General features: G+C 27.5%; 1 protein-coding gene, 1 long non-coding RNA gene and 1 pseudogene across 2 annotated transcripts; 2 read left to right on the forward strand and 1 right to left on the reverse strand.

The window, feature by feature from the left end:
* Nucleotides 1-286: 286 nt before the first annotated feature.
* Nucleotides 287-942, reverse strand: LOC147910714 (uncharacterized). The gene is made up of 2 exons (XR_015544093.1): nucleotides 685-942; nucleotides 287-616 (listed from the first exon to the last, which is right to left on the reverse strand). It is a non-coding gene; the product is annotated as an uncharacterized LOC147910714 (long non-coding RNA).
* Nucleotides 943-6,513: 5,571 nt separating this feature from the next.
* Nucleotides 6,514-11,096, forward strand: LOC147910715 (uncharacterized). The gene is given in 3 exon segments (XM_087416711.1): nucleotides 6,514-6,601; nucleotides 6,866-7,251; nucleotides 7,253-11,096. Coding segments are annotated over 3 exon segments (1,404 nt in total). The 3' UTR covers nucleotides 8,183-11,096.
* Nucleotides 11,097-15,711: 4,615 nt separating this feature from the next.
* LOC147910716 (uncharacterized) lies at nucleotides 15,712-19,266 on the forward strand (annotated as a pseudogene).
* The last annotated feature ends 2,039 nt before the right edge of the window (nucleotides 19,267-21,305 follow it).

The following is a 21,305-nucleotide window of genomic DNA, read 5'->3' on the forward strand; positions in this document are numbered from 1 at the left end:
ATTGTGAGTCTAAATCAAATAATATGATAATTACGATATTTAATATATAATATTTTATGAAATGGTATATACATATATAATATTTTTTTGAATTTTTGATTTCTTTTATATTATTACAGATACATTTTGCTCCTAAAACTATAAGAACAGAGAATTGATAATAAACTAGTGCATTTAATAGCGCAAATAATGTGCAATAAATAACGTTTTGTATAAAGTAATGTGCAATATTACAAAATGTACAATATATTGCAATAGTACAAAATAAATGAAATTTTACAATAAATAATATATGTAAAAGTTTTATTATTTTATATACAATATTTATTTATTATCATTTTTAATTTGTCACAATTTTTGAGCATTTTTAAGCATGAATTCAAAATTTAGAAAATAATGCGTTTAAAAAACTAAAGGGAATGGGTAAAACATGGCGGATTAATCACAAGTGATACCCGTATGACGTCGTTCTAATTGTAGGCTCTCTACATGTGAGGCCTTTACATAAAAGCCTTTATGACTGCAAGGTTGACGAAATGTTGGCATTCTAAAAATGGATTTGGATTCGGGAACCCGCGAAACGAATAATCTTTATATAGAAAGCACTCGTGGAAGCCTAAAAAATATAACGTATTCTAGTATTAACCAAATTATCTAGTTATTAAATATGCAGGTTACGCTTACGCAGGTTACGCTTCATGTGACAGCACTCTGAGAGGGATTATGCTGATCTTTTTTCTTTATCGAAATTGCCTGTACACTACCGCCAGTACATTCATTTTCAGTTTGGGAACTATGTGACTACATACATTTTCTTACACTATCGATAAAGACCACTCGGTTTGCACGCTCACACGCTGTAAGCGCTCATGTTTATAAGCATTGTTTTTTGATGTTCAATTTAATTTGTCAATGCTCAAATTAAATAAGTGATGTCATTTATTTTGGCTATTGTAAGCGTTAAACTTGGATACGTAATTGATAATTGACCGTGAGTAATTCGCTTTTTATACACTAAAAATAAAAATTTACGAAATTTTAATAAATATTTAAAATAGTCAATCAATGAGACATTTGCTTATAGCATATAAAAATTTATTCAATAAAAAGTAAGACTTTGATTTAAATATTATTTCTTAAAATAAATATTTATTTACTGTAAGCAAATATCCCATTGGTATTATTTTAATAAATATTACAATTTGTAAATTTTTTTTCAATGTGACTTTTTTTTGTCTTGTGTAACTTTTGTTTCTTTTCATCGAAGATTTACAACATTTAAGTTGTGGTACTTCATCGAGAGTTAGAGATATCGTGTATATGTTCCCAGTCTGTGTACCTTCTAAATTAACTAGAATTTTATGTGTTGATGTCATCTTTGTATGAGTAAATTCTTTTTCCTATTTTTTGATGACAATTTAAACATCCAATTCCTTGTTCATGAACAACAAAGTCCTTTTTTTATTAGCACAAAATCGAAAAACATTTGTAGATGTTGTATATAAGTATTGGGTCATCTAAAAAATATCCGCGGTTTTTTGTCACTAGATGTGTGTTGATGGTCATATCTAGTGACAAAGTACCGCGGATACTTTTTAGATGACCCAATATATTACGAGACCGTTAAAATATACACGCCGATACATTCGTTAAATATTTCTCTAATAAAAAACCATGCATAGATCTAACTAGGGTTAGGATCGAACATTGCTCACGTTTATTTTGGCCAATAAGCGCTTACTTTCGCTCATGCTTTTGCTGCCATACGGCCCGAATTTATACTTAGATCTCAAGATTGGTCTCCGATTTTAGAACTCAGATCTCAAATCTCAAATTTCAGATCTCAAATCTGAAATCTCAAATCTCCAAACCTAAATTTCAGTGTTAGTGGCTAATTATTAAATTCAGTTTTTCGATCGTGATTGTTCGTGACAGTGAGAAATGTGAGAATAAAATAAAACGTGGTGTGCAGCGATAAGGTTACGAGATGTAATCGATCGAAAATCCATTCAAAAAATTCATTTTTTTTTTAAGAAAGTGTGAGGTAAAGAATAAAAATATTTATAATATATTTATAATATTTATAATATATAAAATATTTATAATAATCCTGATAAACAAATTTCGCTGAAGTTATTTCACATTTTGGATTATTTTTCAGCATTCCAGAGAAATTTTAATAAATATTTTAGAAGAATTCCAACAAAATTTCAAAAAAATTTCAGCAAAATTTTAAAGAAATTTCTGTTCAAATTCAACGATTTTTCAATATGTTAGCTGAAAAACTCACTTTCAATAAAATTTCAGCAATTTTGCTAAAACGTAAATTTTTCAAAACGTAGAATAATTTCAGTGAAATTTTTTTACCAGGAATTATTATAAATATTTTATATATTATAAATATTATAAATATTATAAATATTATATAAATATATTATAAATATTTTTATTCTTTACTTCACAATTTCTTTAAAAAATGGATCTTCTAAATCGATTTTTTGGCCGATTAGATTGGATTATATCTCGTAACCTTACCACATTTTATCTTACTGTTCACCATATTTTATCTTATTTTCACATTTCTCGCTGTCACGAACAGTCATGAAGAACTGAATTTGACGATTAGCCACTAGCACTAAAATTTAGATTTGGAGATTTGAAATTTGAGATTTGAGTTCTGAGATTGGAGACCAGTTTTCAGATCTGAGTAATGACTATGAATTCGGACTTATCTTGATGAAATAAACATTTGTGAGTACGAATATGATATCACAGATGACATCATGAACGCATTTGTGAGCGACATCACCAAAGCGAATATCGTGAGCAATGCTTAAAGCGTATAAGCGTGCAAACCGAACGCAGTCAAAATTGTATTGTTGAAAATAGATGTAGTTCGTCTCTGTACTAAAGCCTCAGGATAGAAGCGTGCCGACTATTTATTATGGATAGTCGGCACAATTCTATCCTGAGGATTTACAGAGGATAGTACAGAGACGAACTACATCTATTTTCAACAATACAATTTTGACGAACCATATCTACTTTCGATGATACGATTTTATCGATAGTGTCAGAAAATGTATGCCGTCACATAGTTTCCAAATTGAAAATGGATGTACTGGCGATAGCGTACGGGCAATTTTGACGATAACAAGAAAAAGGATGGCACGGCCCCTTTCAGGTTTCTCTCTGCCTTGGGTATAAGTTTAAACACAATAGGCATAGGCAATAGGTGCAGGCAACAGGGAATAACGAGCCATCTAATCACAGCTCTGTGATATAATATCGAACTTACACACCAGAGCTCTGATTGGATTGTTATTCCCTGTTGCCTGTGTCTATTGCCTGTGCCTATTGTGTTTAAGCCTTATCAATTATGAAACTTTATTCCTAGAATAGAAAGTGAAAAATGAAAACCATTGAAGTTAATGGAGAAATTTTTCACTTTTCACTTTTTATCCTAGGAAAAAAGTGACACCCAGGGGTGTTTACGGTGAATCATCAAATTTCCAATTCGACCGACTAGAGTATCAATCATGAAACTTTAATCCCTAAGATGGAAAGTGAAAAGTGAAAACTTTTACCGTTTTTAAAATTAATTTTTCATTTTTCACTTTCTATCTTAGGAATAAAATTTCATGATTGATACTGTGTGCTATCGTTGCAAATACGTTATGAATATGGATTCATATGCAGTGAACTTTGTTCTGTGTAAGTAGTATTCGGCACAAAATTTAAACAAATAATAGATAAACATTTTGTTATTATCTGTGACAAAATACAGAAGGACAATGTTCTCATAATAATTATTAATTTTCAAGTATGGTTCTCTGATATGGTACATTTATCAATTATCTTCTTATTAAATCATTATTAAAAAATCATTATTAAAAAAAAATATTCTATAAGACAAATATGTCCATCCTTATAGGTTTTCTATGTTTATTAATAATTTATATGAATATACAATAAAATATAAATAATTGTTATTGCAATATCTAGTATAAATAGATAAAAAACGATACAAATAACATTTTGAATTAATAAATAAGGCTTCAACAGTTTTCTGTGAAATATAGTAATATGTATAATAAATATAATCAGGGTTGGGTAAGTTAATGTTTGTTTTACGTAAATAAAGGTAACGGCGTAAAAATTAAGGTTAAAGTGGGAATAAAGACTTAATGAAATACAAGTTAAATAAGCTTACATGACTTTAAGTTAAAAACAGTTACATTTTGAAAAAAACTATTTTTGAATAGAAATCCTGAATTTACTTTAATAACTTTAACTATAGATTATTAGATAGATTATTTTATTTCGATGTAAGATATATAAGAGGACTCGAAGGTGTTGCTCATCTTGCGAGAGAGACAGTTATATGTTGATATTCTCTTCGGAAACATACGACTTTTCCTTTACCTTTGAACGGGTTTGCAGCATGTTTGATGATACATGCATTAATAGTATGTGTTACAACAACTAGTCTAAACTTGCGACATGAGTGGCGGTGCAACTGATTATACAACAGCTTGTGATTCACGGTTCATTCATATTTATGTGAGAATATACGTTTTGATATGAATAGTGATTCACATTAAGCTTAACAGAATGAGTATCTGTTACGTTTTATTTTCTCGACTATTCATAACAGAATTAAATACCACATTAACAAGATTTGAATACGAATAAGGATGACACAGGGAGATTTTTTACGATTCCATATCTCAATACGATATCCGAAAGATTTATACCTATTATTAACATGTTTAATTGTAAATTGGCTTTTACTATTCCTAATATATTAAGAAGTTTCATAAAGAGAGGAAAGGATGATTTGGAACACGTTCAGAATCAAAATGTAATCTACAAAATATCATGTGAGGAGTGTAATATTAAAATAAGTAAAAGTAAAAAGGGCTACGAGCCTAAAACATAAATTGACAAACTGTATGAGTAGTTAAAAAAGTTTTTTTGAAATAAAACTATGTCATAAATTGAAAACGTAAAATATAATTTGACAATAAGAAGGTGAACAAACGTTTCGATCCTAGTTGGATCATTTTCAATGTGACAAATAAATTAGTGTGACAAAGTAAATTAACAACGGTAATTAACAATAGAGTTATAACATAGATAAAAAACATAAGAGATCAAGTAAAATTCGCATTCGGACACAAATTAACTATAAAACTCGCTCCAAATTGAGAGGAAATCAAATAAACGATTATAGTCGACAAAAATGTGCTCCTCCGAACCGTATGTGTGTATAAGGACGAACATGTTTCTGTTAGCAAGTATAAATTGTAATAATAAATTAACGGTAGAAGTAAAAATAATAAGAACAATAAGAAAAGTACGAATCGAGTCGCAAACAGTAAAAAGGAAAGTACAAATAAGTCGTAAATAATAAGTCAAATTTAAAGAAAGAGGCAAAAATTATCTTTGATATTATAAGACAAGCACATAAGAAAAAAGAGTAAATCGCCAACATGCATTGCATATGTATGATAAGTTTAGAACAAATAAATTCACAATAAATACCTTATGTGTGTGTCGAAATGATGTATTATAGATTAGGCAATGCGAATGGAATCGAAATTGATCGTCTCTCTAAGAAGCTAAGATATAAAGTACGACATATAAAGACAAGAAGCTTGAAATGAAAAACTAGAAAGGGAAGGGGGAAAAAATAATAAGAAGGAAAGAATAAAGTGGAAGGGAGAGAAAGTAGGGAGAGAAGAGAAGGATGGGGAAGGAAAGCAATCAAGAGGGAGAAAGAGACTGGATGATCTGTGAATAAGTATCGGGTAAAGATTCGGTATCGTTTTGTCTATTAAGGCCTTGTTTCTGTCTTTTAATATGAATCATTTCAGATACCAATCTCTTATTGTAAGAAGATTCGCAGTCCAAAATTCTCACATCGTTCCATTTGAAATTATGATCAAAATTGATTCGATGATCAGTTATGACAGTAGGAGAACCTGTATTCTTTTTGATGTCAGAGATATGTTCGTGTAGTCTCGTGCTCAATTTTCTCTTTGTCTGACCAACATAATTCGCCTCACAATCATCATATGAGATCTTGTAGACAACATTCTGATTGGATAGGAAATTAAGCTTGTCTTTTCCTCTTTTTATGAAGCTTTTTAAAGTGTTAGGAATAGAAAAGGCCAATTTACAATGAAACATACTAGAGATTGGAAGGAAACTTTCGGAAATAGATTTAACATAAGGAATCGTAAAATATTTGTCTTTATTACGTGAATAGTGTGTAGTATCTTTGTTATATTTATGAAACTTTAATCTGCTTTCTATTGTAGAGAAAATAAAGGGAAGAGAATAACAATTATTTAAGAAAATATGAATAGCATCTATCAAATTTTTTTGTTGGAATCGTAGATGTAATAATAAGATAATTTTGTCAATAAAACTGATGATGGTACCTTTTTTATGGCACAGAGGATGATTTGAATGGAAATTAAGAAATCTTCCAGAAAATGTCTTTTTATGGTAAATGTCAAATATAATTCTCTGGTTATCTATAATCAGTATTGTATCGAGAAAGCTCAATCTGCCATTTGTACCAACCTCCAAGGTAAACTGTAATTTCGTATGTAAGGAATTAAAAAAGATCAAAGTGTCATTGACAGTGTCAGATGGAAGCGCGAGCAAAATATCGTCCACATATCTAAATCTTGCTAGGATCTTGATAAAGATCCTAGTAAAAAAATTAACTCGAGACTTACGCGCTTTTTTGGTGAGATGGAAGCGAGATCAATTTATTGAGCTAACATACCGTAGACTGCTTACATCTGCTGGTGTTATACCTAGAGCTTACGGTCTGACTAAAATACATAAGGAGGGTTACCCATTGAGAGTGATTGTTTCTTGTATAAACAGTCCATATATTACTTTTCTCTCTTTTTACACAATTTAATTAGTGGCAGTATTCCAAAAGCTCCCAGCTACATTAAAGACAGTTTCCATTTAGTTGAGCATTTAAATGGTTCTGTGTTTGATCCTAATTATGTCTTGGCTTCGTTGGATGTAATATCCCTTTTTACTAATATTCCTGTTGAGCTAGCATTAAATAGCATCGACAGGAGATGGGTTTACATCTCGGCGAAGACAAACATATCAAAAAATGAGTTCATTATTGCTGTCAGATTCATTTTAAACTCTACCTTTTTTACTTTTAACAATAGAACTTACAGACAGGTGTTCGGCACTCCGATGGGTTCACCAATAATTATCTCCAATAATCATTGACATTGTAATGCAAGATATAGAAGAAATAGCACTAAAAATATTGTCAGCACAACCCTTGTTCTATTTTAGATATGTGGATATTTTGCTCGCGCTTCCATCTGACACTGTCAATGACACTTTGAACATTTTTAATTCCTTACATACGAGATTACAGTTTACCTTGGAGGTTGGTACAAATGGCAGATTGAGTTTTCTCGATACAATACTGATTATAGATAACCAGAGAATTATATTTGACATTTACCATAAAAAGACATTTTCTGGAAGATTTCTTAATTTCCATTCAAATCATCCTCTGTGCCATAAAAAAGGTACCATCATCAGTTTTATTGACAAAATTATCTTATTATCACATCCACGATTCCAACAAAAAAATTTGATAGATGCTATTCATATTTTCTTAAATAATTGTTATTCTCTTCCCTTTATTTTCTCTACAATAGAACGCAGATTAAAGTTTCATAAATATAACAAAGATACTACACACTATTCACGTAATAAAGACAAATATTTTACGATTCCTTATGTTAAATCTATTTCCGAAAATTTCCTTCCAATCTCTAGTATGTTTCATTGTAAATTGGCCTTTTCTATTCCTAACACTTTAAAAAGCTTCATAAAGAGAGGAAAAGACAAGCTTAATTTCCTATCCAATCAGAATGTTGTCTACAAGATCTCATGTGATGATTGTAAGACGAGTTACGTTGGTCAGACAAAGAGAAAATTGAGCACGAGACTATACGAACATATCTCTGACATCAAAAAGAATACAGGTTCTCCTACTGTCATAACTGATCATCGAATCAATTTTGATCATAATTTCAAATGGAATGATGTGAGAATTTTGGACTGCGAATCTTCTTACAATAAGAGATTGGTGTCTGAAATGATTCATATTAAAAGATAGAAACAAGGCCTTAATAGACAAAATGATACCGAATCTTTACCCGATACTTATTCACAGATCATTCAATCTCTTTCTCCTTCTTGACTGCTTTTCCTTCCTTATCCTTCTCTTCTCTGCCTACTTTCTCTCCCTTCCACTTTATTCTTTCCTTCTTATTATTTTTTCCCCCTTCCCTTTCTAGTTTTCCATTTCAACCTTCTTGTCTTTATATGTCATACTTTATATCTTAGCTTCTTAGAGAGATGATCAATTTCGATTTCCAATTGCATTGCCTAATCGATAATACATCATTTCGACACACACATAAGGTATTTATTATAAATTTATTTGTTCTAAACTCATCATACATATACAATGAATGTCGGCAATTTACTCTTTATTTCTTATGTGCTTGTCTTGTAATATCAAAGATAATTTTTGCCTCTTTCTTTTAATTTTGACTTATTATTTACGACTTGTTTTGTACCTTTCTTTTTATTGTTTGCGACTCGATTTGTACTTTTCTTATTATTTTTATTTACTTCTATCGTTAATTTATTATTATAATTTATACTTGCTGACAGAAACATGTTCGTCCTTATACACACACGGTTCGGAGGAGCACATTTTTGTCAACTATAATCGTTTGTTTGATTTCCTCTCAATTTGGAGCGAGTTTTATAGTTAATTTTACGTCCGAATGCGAATTTTACTTAATTTCTTATGTTTTTATCTACGTTGTAACTCTATTGTTAATTACCATTGTTAATTTACTTTGTCACACTAATTTATTTGTCACATTGAAAATGATCCAACAAGGATCGAAACGTTTGTTTTGTTCACCTTCTGATTGTCAAATTATATTTTACGTTTTTAATTTTATGACATAGTTCTATTTCAATTTTTTTAACTATTTATACAGTTTGTCAATTTATGTTTTAGGCTCGTAGCCCTTTTTCCTTTTTACTTATTTTGATTTATTGAACCTTATTATTTTTATAATTTAATTTTTTAATATTTTATTATCAAATTATTTCATCATTTTGAATGATTTTTTTATTGTTATTAATAACATTATTATATTTAATAATTATATTTTATTTCTTTCTCTCATAATTAAACTTAATATTCTTCCTTTTCTTTTCTGACTCCCCTTATTTACTAAATTTTTCCCATTAAATATATTATTATTATTAATTACTAAAATTAAACTGAAGTAATTAAAATTACTTTAAACAATTATTCTTTTTTATATAATTCCTCGTATTAAATTCAATTTTTTCATTTTATATGTAATTTTAATTTTATGTTCTATCCTTCTCTCATTTATATGTTTAAGTATTACTAATTTTAAAATATTCTTAGCTTATTCTTCCCTTAATCAATCTAGATGAATAATTTTAATAATTTATACAAATTTTTTTCTTGATTAATATACTTTATTTTTTATTCAATTATTTTTTTATCGTTACCTTTTACTTTATTATTTATAATAAAATATTTAAAAATTCTTCTACTACAGCCAACATTAATATTAATTTTAATCTAATATTTTTATTTATCTTATTTAATAAGGCTTACTATTTATCACATTTTCCTATATTTTTTACAAAATGATATTCAATTTTTTTATTTAAAATATTAAATAATTTATCATCTATTTTAATTTTAGTGATACTTAGATCTTTATTTATATTAGTTATTTATATTAATATATTATTTTATTCATTATTTTTATTCAAATTGGAATCAAAATGAATTAAAATAAATTATAAAAGCAATAATATTTATTTATATTTATTATTTCCCTTATTTTTATCATTATTATTATAATAATTTAAATTTACTTAATTTCAAGATTTTAATTTATAATTTAAACTTTAAACCTTTAAAGTTTAAAAAATAATTTTTTTTTATAAATCCTACTATAATATTTTATTTTACTTAATTTATATTTTTAATCTATTTAAAATATATAAATAATATATATAATTATTTATATATTATTTAAATTATCTTTAAAATATTTAAATTTGCAATTTAAATTTTTTCCTTACATTATAATATATATTTTTATAATATTTTATTTATTATTTTATTTATTTATTCATTAAATTTAAATATAAAATTTAACTTTTTTTAATGTTAGAAATTTTTAAAATTAATTTCTTAAATAAATTTACAATTTATTACTTAAATCAGATATAACATTTTTACTTATTTTATATTTCATTCCCTAATATTATTTATTTTCCTATACTAATAATTTTGGTTACAATTTACTTTAATTTTTTTTTATTTACAAAATTATAAAAATTAAATTAATTTTTATATCATCCTTCTCCTTCTTCCTCTTCTTTATTAATTAAAATATATAAATAGTATATATAATTATTTATATATTATTTAAATTATTTAAAAAATTTTAAATTTGCAATTTAATATTTTTTCCTTATATTGTAATATATATATTTTATAATATTTTATTTATTATTTTATTTATTTCTTTATTCAATAAATTTAAATATAAAATTGAACTTTTTTTAACGTTAATAATTTTTTTAATTAATTTCTTAAATAAATTTCTTATACCCTATAATTCTTCACTTACTTAATTCACTTTATTTTTATTTTATTTCTCTAATTTTATTATACATTTTAAATCATAATCATATAAATAAAATATATTATGAATAAATGATTATTTTCTACCAATCATAAAGATATTGGAATTCTTTATTTTGTATTAGCTATTTGATCAGGTATAATTGAAATAAGCAAATCAGAAATAAGCAATAATATTATATATTAATTCGATTAGAATTAGGATCTTGTAGAAATTTAATTAAAAATGATCAAATTTACAACTCCCTAATTATAAATCATGCATTTATTATAATTTTTTTTATAATTATACCTTTTATAATTCGGAAATTTTTTAGTTCTTCTTATACTTGACTCTGATATAGCTTATCCTCAAATAAATAATATAAGATTTTGACTTTTATCTCTAACTCTTCTTATTCTAAGAAATTTTTTATACATAGGAACTGGTGCAGAATGAACACTTTATCCCCCCATTACATCTAATATATTTCATAGAAGTCCATCAATTGATTTAACTATTTTTTCTCTTAACATTATAAGAATATCTTCAATTTCAGGGACAACTAATTTTATTTCCACAATTTTAAATATACATCAAAAAATTCTCTCATTAGATAAAATCCCTCTTCTAGTTTGATCAATTCTTATTACCGCAGTATTATTACTTCTTTCCCTTCCCGTTCTTGCCGGAGCCATTACTATATTTTTAACAGATCAAAATTTAAATCCCTCTTTCTTCGACCCATCCGGCGGTGAAGACCCTATTTTATATCAACATTTATTCTGATTCTTTGGCCATCCTGAAGTTTATATTTTAATCCTGTCGGGATTTGGATAAATTTCTCATATTATTATAAATGAAAGAGGTAGAAAAGAAACTTTCGGTTCATTAGGTATAATTTATGCTATAATTGAATTTATTGTTTGAGCTCACCACATATTTACTATTGGTCTCGATGTAGATATACGAGCTTATTTCACTTCCGCTACCATAATTATTGCAATTTCCACAGGCATTAAAATTTTTAGATGAATCTCCACCCTCCATGGCATAAAAATCAACTATAATCCCACTTTATGATGATGTATGGGATTTATCTTCCTATTTTTTATAGGAGGATTTACAGGAATTATACTCTCAAATTTTTCTATTGATATTATTCTCCAAGATACTTATTACGTAGTAGCTCATTTTCATTATGTTTTATCCATAGGAGCAATATTCTCTATTATTGTTGGATTCATTCACTGATTTCCCCTAATTTCTGGATTTAGACTAAATAAATTTTATTTAAATATTCAATTCATTTCTACATTTATTGGAGTTAATTTAACTTTTTTCCCCCAACATTTTCTTAGACTTAGGAGTATGCCACGTCGTTATTCAGATTATCCCGACTCATTTTTATCTTAAAATATTATTTCATCTATCGGATCTTTAATTTCTATCTTAAGATTATCAATTCTTTTATTTATTATTTGAGAAGCCCTATCTAAAAACGATTTATTATTAATATATTCTTTCTTAATTCTTCATTGGAATGATTAAATAAATTTAATCCCCCCCCCCATTAAACCAGAGTTTCTCAGAAATCCCTTCTATTTAAAAAATTATTTTTCTTATAATTTTACTCTAAATTTTTATGTTAATTAATTAAAATTCACATTCATCTATTAGGTGTTGGAATTAATTCGTAGCGTTTTTTAATGAAAGAATGTTATTTATTTCACATGAGCATTAAAAAATACATTAATGAAAGTACTTCCCATCACTTGTAAAACGCTACGAATTAATTCCAACACCTAATAAATAAAATGTTTTATTTAATATAGCAGATTTAAGTGCATTGGGTTTAAACTTCAACCATAAAGATTTTTAATTATATCTTTTATTAAAAATTAATACTTGATCTATTTCCCTTCAAAATTCTAATTCTTCTACCTATGATATAATAACCTTATTTCATGATTTTATAATAATATAATTATCTTAACTTTTATCTCAACATTAATTTTATTCACCATATTTCAATCACTATCCAATAAATTTATTAATCGCTTTCTTCTAGAACATCAAATAATTGAAATTATTTGAACTATTATCCCCATATTTATTTTAATTTTTGCCATTCCTTCCATTAAAATTTTCTACCTTACTGATGAAATTTTTAATAATAATTTATCTATTATATTAAAGCTGTAGGCCATCAATTCTGAAGATATAAATATTCAGATTTCTTAAATATTGACTTTGATTCATTTATAATTCCCACTAATCAACTTATAATAAATGAATTTCATCTTCTTGATGTTGACAACCAATGTATCTTACCATTCAACTACCCAATTCGAATTTTAACCACTTTCATAGACGTAATTCATACCTGAACAGTCCCATCATTAGGAATTAAAATAAATTCAACTCCTGGTCATCTAATTCAACTTTATTATTAATTAGACAACTCGGAATATTTTTTGGTCAATGTTCAGAAATTTGTGGTATTAAGCTACCTATTGTTATTGAAGCACAAATTTAATTAACTTTAAAACTTGACTTTCTCAATTCTATCTCTAACAAACCCCTTTTATTTTTATATAATTAATTTTTCTTATTTATCTTCCTAATGAAATCAAATTAATATAAAACAAAATCAAAATAATCCTTATTTCTTATTTATATAATATTTATTGCATTATATAATATTCATAATATTTATTATATAATATATTTATTGTATAATATTTATTTTATCATAATTTATATTATATATTATATTTTACATTTCTTATTTTAATTATAAAAAATTTTAATTACACAACATTTTTAATAATTAATAAATAATTGCTTTTTCTTACTTTTTCTTTTTTATTAACCTATATATAATATTTAATAAAAAATTTTTTTATCTTTTATTTAATTAAATTTATTCAATTTTTTAAATCATTTTCTTTATCTTATTATAAAATAAATTATAAACAAATATTATAAAATAAATAAATCTTTTTAAATAAAAAATTTTATTTATTTTTAAATTTTTTAATGTATTTTTTATTTTATTTTATATTTTATTTATATATTCAATTATTTAATACAATATTTTTTTTACTTATTATTTAAATCCATTAAATGACTAAAAAAAGTGTTGACCTTTTAAATCAAATTATAATAGAATTTAAATAAATCTATTTTTAATGAAAAGAATTAGTTGTAAATAAAAACATTGTCATTTTAAAAATATTAATTAAATAATAATCTTTTATTCCTCAAATAATACCTTTAATATAAACATATATATTAATTTTTTCAATTATAATAATACTAATTTTAACTTCCTTCTTATATTTTATCTTCGTACCCTTATCTAATTTACACCATCGCATAAAAAAATCTCAAACACTATATGACAAACTAATAAAAAAATTCTTTGAAATTAAATATGATAATAAATCTATTTTCTATTTTTGATCCATCTTCATCCTCCTCTTTATCTTTAAATTGATTAAGTATATTAATTTTCCTATTTATGCTTCCCTATTAATTGTTATTCTCACGTCCATCTCGTATCATTTATACTTGAAACTTATTTATTATTTTCGTATTTAATGAATTTAAAATTTTAATTAACCACTCTTTTTCAAACATTATTATTTTTCTAAAACTTATTCTATTTATTTTCTTCAATAACTTTTTAGGACATTTTTCCATATATTTTTACAGCCTCTAGTCTTATAAGATTCTGCTTTTCCCTTTTCCTAAGACTGTGAGTAAGACTAATTTTTTGTTCAGAATTACTAATTATTTAAATAATTTATTAGCTCATTTAATTCCTCTAGGTACTCCCTTTATATTAATACCATTTATAGTTATTATTGAATCAAATATCTTAATTATCCGACCTTTTACACCAGCCATTCGTTTAACAGCAAACATAATTGCTGAACATTTATTACTTACTCTCTTCAGGAACCAATATTCTTAATCCAGCTATTCTCCTAATTCTTGTTTCAACTCAAATTTTACTTAATATACTTGAAATTGCTGTATCTTTAATTCAAGCTTATGTATTCTCAATTTTATCTACCTTATATAGAAAAGAAACTTAAATTTTATTATGATAAGTCATAACCATTCCTTCCACTTAGTTACATTTAGTCCTTGACCATTTATTATTTCCCTCAGAATTTTTAACAATTTAATTTGTTCTATCAGATGATTTCATAATTTTTATAGATCACTTCTTATTCTATCTATCCCAAACACTCTAATCTGTATACTCACTCTATATACCTATGATGACGAGAAGCCGCCTTCCTAGAATGTCATTTAACTTATGTATTTAAGGGTATAAAAATAGATATAATCTTATTTATTATTATTTTAGAAATTTTTTTTTATTTCCTTTTTCTGAGCATACTTTCACTCATCTTTAGAACCTAGAATTGAAATTGGACAATTGTGACCCCCCCCCCAAGGGGATTATTCCATTCAATACATTTGATATTCCTCTTATAAATACTATTATTCTAATTTCTTCAGGCCTAACTACTTACATCAATCGACCATTCTTTAATTAATAAAAAGAAAGAAAAAAAGCCTTTTAATAACAATTACTTTGGGAATTTACTTTTCAATCCTCCAATTAATTGAATACATCAATTCTCCTTTTACTACAGCTGACCCTATTTATGATTCAATCTTTTTTATTGCAACAGGCTTCCATGGAATTCATGTTATCATTGGAACTTTATTTCTATTAGTATGCTTAATCCGACTTTATAATCTACACTTTTCAGCTTATCAACATTTTAGATTTGAAGCAGCGTCATGATATTGACATTTTGTAGATATTGTTTGATTGTTTTTATTTATTTCTATTTACTGATGAAGATTTTAATATTATAAATTAATATTTTTTTTATAACTTATTATTTTATTATTTAAATATAAATATTCTTTAATAAAAAAATGTAAATCTTCAGACACATATTAAATTAAATATAAATCTATTAAAAAATTCTTATCCTACTATAAAAATTTTTTTTAATTTGTTATTATATATAATATAGTTAATAAAATAATTTATAATATTAATATAATAATAATGGAAACTAAACTATCTTTACTTTAATTTAATTTTATTTATATAGTATAAAATTATCATTACATTTAACTTCCGATTAAAAAATTTAAAAATAAATTAATATAAATAATCATAAACATTTTACTTAATATTTTTTTTAACTATCTTATCTTCTATTTTATTTTTAATTAATTTTATCATCTCTAAAAAAACTAAATTAAGTAAAAAAAAAATATCCCCATCTGAATGTGGATTCAATTTATTCATTAAATGTCCGACTACCGTTCAGAACCCAATTCTTCATTATTATTAGACTAATTTTTCTAATTTTTCACATTGAAATTGCTCTCCTTTTACCCCTATATTTATAATTATCCATAAATTTTTCTCCATTTATTATTTTCTACTCTTCCTATTCTTATTTATTCTAGGCATTGGTCTAAACACAGAATATAATAAATATTCTCTTGATTGAAAGATAATATAAACAAAAACACATTTTTTCCCTATTTAAAATCAATAAAAAATTAATTTTAAATATCTCTCTATAATTAATTCAACTATATTATATTAAATTCGATTATCTCACTAAAATAATTTCTATATCTTATCATCTATTTAAACACAAATAATTAAATTATTCTCCTCTCCCTCCCCCCTCTGCCTTTCTTAACTAATAAAATTAATATAAGGATATTAGTTAATTTAATTTATAACATTTTAATTGTATTAAAAAATATTTTCTATATCTTATCTTTTCTTTTCTACATCTTATCTTTATTAATTTAATTATTCTTCACTTTATCAATGATATTTATAAAAAATTTTATAAATTTTTTCCAACCTCACCCTTTTTATACCTTTATGCTTTTATAAATAAACCTACTAACTTTATTAAATCTTAATTCTTAAAATAATATTACACTTTAACTTCAAATTAAATTATTGATTTTAATCATAAAATCTAAGAATTAAAATTAATTCTACGATATAAATTTAATTATTAACATAAAACATTTCAATATCACTACTACCCATCTACTACTCCCTTTATTTAAAACTATAAACTAATCATTATAATATCAACTATAATACATCCACTCATCCCAATCATCTACAATTAATATTAAAAGTTTTTAACTTATAATTTAATTTTTAATTTATTAACTACAACCAAGCAAGTGGTATATTATAGTTAATAATATCATTGAATAATTTTTAATTTTCTAGTCGAGTAATTTAAAATGAACCTCTAATTCATTATTTATGGAAATTTATCCATTTTACTTTACATTTTACTTTAAATAAAGTTTATAAAAACATTATATTTTCATTATAAAAATAATATACCTATTATTAATTTTATATATTTATATTTAAAAATTTTTTAAATAAATTTTCTTAATATCTTCAAAATTATGCTTTATGTATGGAAATGGCTTGCTGCGTAACGCCAAGCTGTTCTGCAAGCTCCTTTTCAGTTTGCGCAGAGTTTATATCCAGCAGTGCTTGTAATTCGTCCGTTTCAATCTTTTCAGGGCGTCCAGCACGCGATTCATCTTTAAGACTGAAATCTCCTTGGCGAAACTTTTGATACCGTCTTTTACATGTAGCATGACTTACAGCGTTCTCTCCATATGCAGCACAAATCATTGCAGTAGCTTCAGCAGTATTTTTCTTCAGATGGAACGCGAAGTGGATGGAAAATCGAATATGCTCTTTTGTTATTGCCATCGTGAACACTACTGATTTTTGAGGTTATGTGCATCAATCGCCAAACCGTATGGCATTTTAGAAGGCCAAATGTTAACGCTTTAAAACCGCAAAAGGGCGGGAAGATATATAAAATTTAAATTGTTATTTCGGTTGTATCAAATCTAAAGCTCAGAACTTTTTTGTACACCTAATAAATAATGTAAAATCTTTTCATGATATGAAATTATACTTGAAACATTTGAAAAAATTGAATAAATACAAAAACTCACTTTTTCACACTTTAAGTAAAAAATAAACATCAAATATAAAAAATAAAATGTTTTATATTTAAATGACAAGAAAATTTTTTTACATCTTTTTTTTCCCTCATCCATCATAAGCTTTTCATGCGGCATCGCATATAAGGTTGTTAATGGCGATGCCACGTCCCGAAGAAATGGTATGCTGACTTCGTTGCGGATAAACTTATACGCATCGCACTGCCGCGAGAATCAGCTCGGAAGACGCTGCGGTGCTCTTATTAGCTAGCCTACGCCGGGGATACGCTGACGCGAGCGAGCGTCCGGCCGCGTGGGGCACTTCCGTCGCGTTGATCAACTTATCCCCCTCCTACTTAAATTTTTTCCTTTGTACATTCTTGAAAATATTATTAAGCATCACTTTTCCTTTTATATGCTTTTGAAATCTTGCACAGTAATAGATAGCTCATTTCGCAAAATGAATGTACGCTGGGAATGTCCATGGACATCGATCGTATGTGGTCCGACCGGGGAAAACGATTTTTGTAAAGACTTTTCTCCGGTATTTATCTCTCATGTCCGATGTACGTTTCGAGAGAATTTTGTTCTATTATGCGGAATGGCAAGAAGACTATCGTAAATTACAATACGACACTCGTGAAAAAGAGCTCGAAGAACAGAGTTGGGAATGCGGCAATACTAAAGCGACAAAGAAAAATATAATTGAATTTTGCAAAGATTTACCCCGTCCGGAAGATTACTCGAACGATCCGCTTTCTTCGAAATTAGTGATAATCGATGATCTTATGAAAGAATCGTCATCGTGCAACGCGATCGTGGGTCTTTTCATTAAAGTCATCACAAAAATCTCAGTGTTATTCTTATCTCGCAGAATCTCTTCTATCAGGTTCAACGCGATATGTCGCTCAACGCAAATTACATCGTCATTTTCAAAAATCCACGTGATCGCATTCACATTCGTCACTTAGCGCGTCTATTCCGACGATCCGAAATTCCTAGAAGAAACTATTACGACGCTATATCGAGACCTCATGGCTACTTGCTGCTCGATCTGAAACAATCAATCCCGGACGAGTATCGATTTCGAACGTATATTTTTCCCGAGGATACGACTCATTACGTCTACGTGCCACGTAGATCATTTTCCAGTGGATACGTATAAAAGGCGAGTACAGGTAATCGTATCAATCATAGATATTTTTCGATAAAGGTGAGTGACGAGAAATCGTGCAGTGCGATGAAAATCGCATCACATTCGATCGGTAAGAGAAACGCCTGTCTCCTCGTGGCTCTCTATCATTTGAATAAAAATCAACGCACAACCTTCTTACGCGGAGCTGACGAAAAACTAATTCGTTGTATCTGCGAATATGTTTTTAATACACTCAAAAAGGTAACGTCTCGCTCAAAAAATCGTTGTAAAAAAAATCGGATAATCAAATACAAAACGGCTCTGCGTTGCATCGTTGCAAATATGGCAATTGGAAAGATAAAAGAAAGTTGTTGGTGCAGCGAGACGGATTTTTACCTTATATTATCGAACCTACATTATCGACTTTATTTTCGTTAATTATCGAAGGAACAAAATAGTGGGGATAAAACGGAGAGGGTAAAAAAAATGTTTTTAATTTCGACGGAGAAAATCTCGAGAGAATGCGACATCAAAATCCGATATTATTCGCTGGCGGAGAGTCGAAAAAAAATCGCAGTACCACAAAATTCGGATAACACAGCGAACACTAATGATACAACGCAAACCCCTGAAACTCATTTAACACGACTAGATGCGAAGATGAGTGGTATTCTTAATTCTGACTGGCCGCGCGAAAGTAAGAGATAGAAAATATACATTATAGATTTACGAAGTGAAAAGAAAATTTTTCACTTTTTATTTCTTTTTAGGTTTCTACATATAAAAAATTACAAAACTCACATAAATTATAATAATGTTTTAAAAGTAGATGTTTTAAACTTAAAAACCCTTTTCTTTAATCTAAATTTCATTCACTTTTAACGAAAGTATTATACAGAGTCCGGCAAAATGATCTCCCACATTTTAATCTTTAATAAAAACGCCATTGTAAATGCTATTTAGATTTTATTTTTATTAACTGAAAATTTATGCTATGCCATTTGTTTTTATTGAGTTTTTAAAATTACAGAGTCCAAGTGGCGACCATTTTTTTCGACACACATTCGAAGCTGATTTCTAAAAGTTTCCATCACTCGAGCAATAATTTGAGGCGATATTCCTAATTTCTTGGCGTATTGCTGCTTTCAATTCGTCAATGTTCGGGGGTGGTGTTGAAAAACCTTCGCTTTCAGGTAGCCCCAAAGGAAAAAGTCGCATGGGGCAAGATCAGGTGAACGCGCAGGCCACCCAACGTCTCCACGTAACGAGATTACGCGTCCTGGAAACATTTCCCTTAAAACGTCCTTAAACGCCCGTCCAATTCATGACGACAACTGAAATGGCAAGGCGCGAGCTACCAACCGACTACGCTAAGCTCCCCCTCTCTTCAGTGGTTCGAGGACAGTGGCGGTGCAAAATGTGGGAGATCATTTTGCCTGTATATACAATTTTATAGTTGAAAAATACGACAAAACTTTTTCTTCAACTTAATATAAAAATAAAAACTATGTTTTGTCTTTCTTGCGTTTTTCTTTAAAACGCAAGAAACAAAAACGAGCATATCTTTATTAAATTTTTTTCTTAGTTTATCGATCCTCTACATGTTCCCGAAGTTTTGATATTTAAATTCTGAATAGCTTGTATAATAATTTATGTAATGGTTTTTTCTTAAAGTATCATTGCTCTTATGATTATCGCTCTGAGGCGGGAGCCACAAGTTGGATGCACTTGATTATATCCTAGATGTGGATTAACGTCGATACACAGCGCTATTACCTAATCTGAGATTGTACGTCGGTCCTCTTTTAAGTCAAGGAACTTAATCCTTTGATCAGAGATTGGATCTGTACGATCTTTATTAAGACACAGTGAATCGGAAGAGCGGTGAAATAAAATTTAAGCAATCATTTAGAAATATTCATATATAATTTTTCTCTTAATTAGACACAGATGTATGCACGTACTTCTATAACCAAATTAATGTATGAAATTTGCAATAATATAAAAATAGGTTTCTGTGTGTGCGTGCGTGCGTGCGTGCGTGCGTGCGTGCGTGTGCGTGTGACTGGAATATCTCATCGTAGAACCTGTTGTTTTCCGGAGGGATTGGAGAGTGAGAGGAAGCAGAGGGTTCTGTGTTTTGGAAATTATCAAGAGTAAGAGAATAGGAGGAGGAAAGGAATTCCGTCTTTGCCTTTCAAGCAGCTGTTCACAAGCAAACAAACACCGTTCAACATCTCTCAGGTTTAACTCGTACGGCACCCAATTTCCTTGCTTCTGAATCATTCCCAAGACTTTGAGGCATTTTGAGATGGCTTGTAGAGTCATTCCCAATGATCGTGTCAATT

Source organism: Acromyrmex echinatior, chromosome 2 (assembly GCF_024713525.1).
Source record: "Acromyrmex echinatior isolate Ae372 chromosome 2, ASM2471352v2, whole genome shotgun sequence".
In the NCBI taxonomy this organism is placed as follows: domain Eukaryota; kingdom Metazoa; phylum Arthropoda; class Insecta; order Hymenoptera; family Formicidae; genus Acromyrmex; species Acromyrmex echinatior.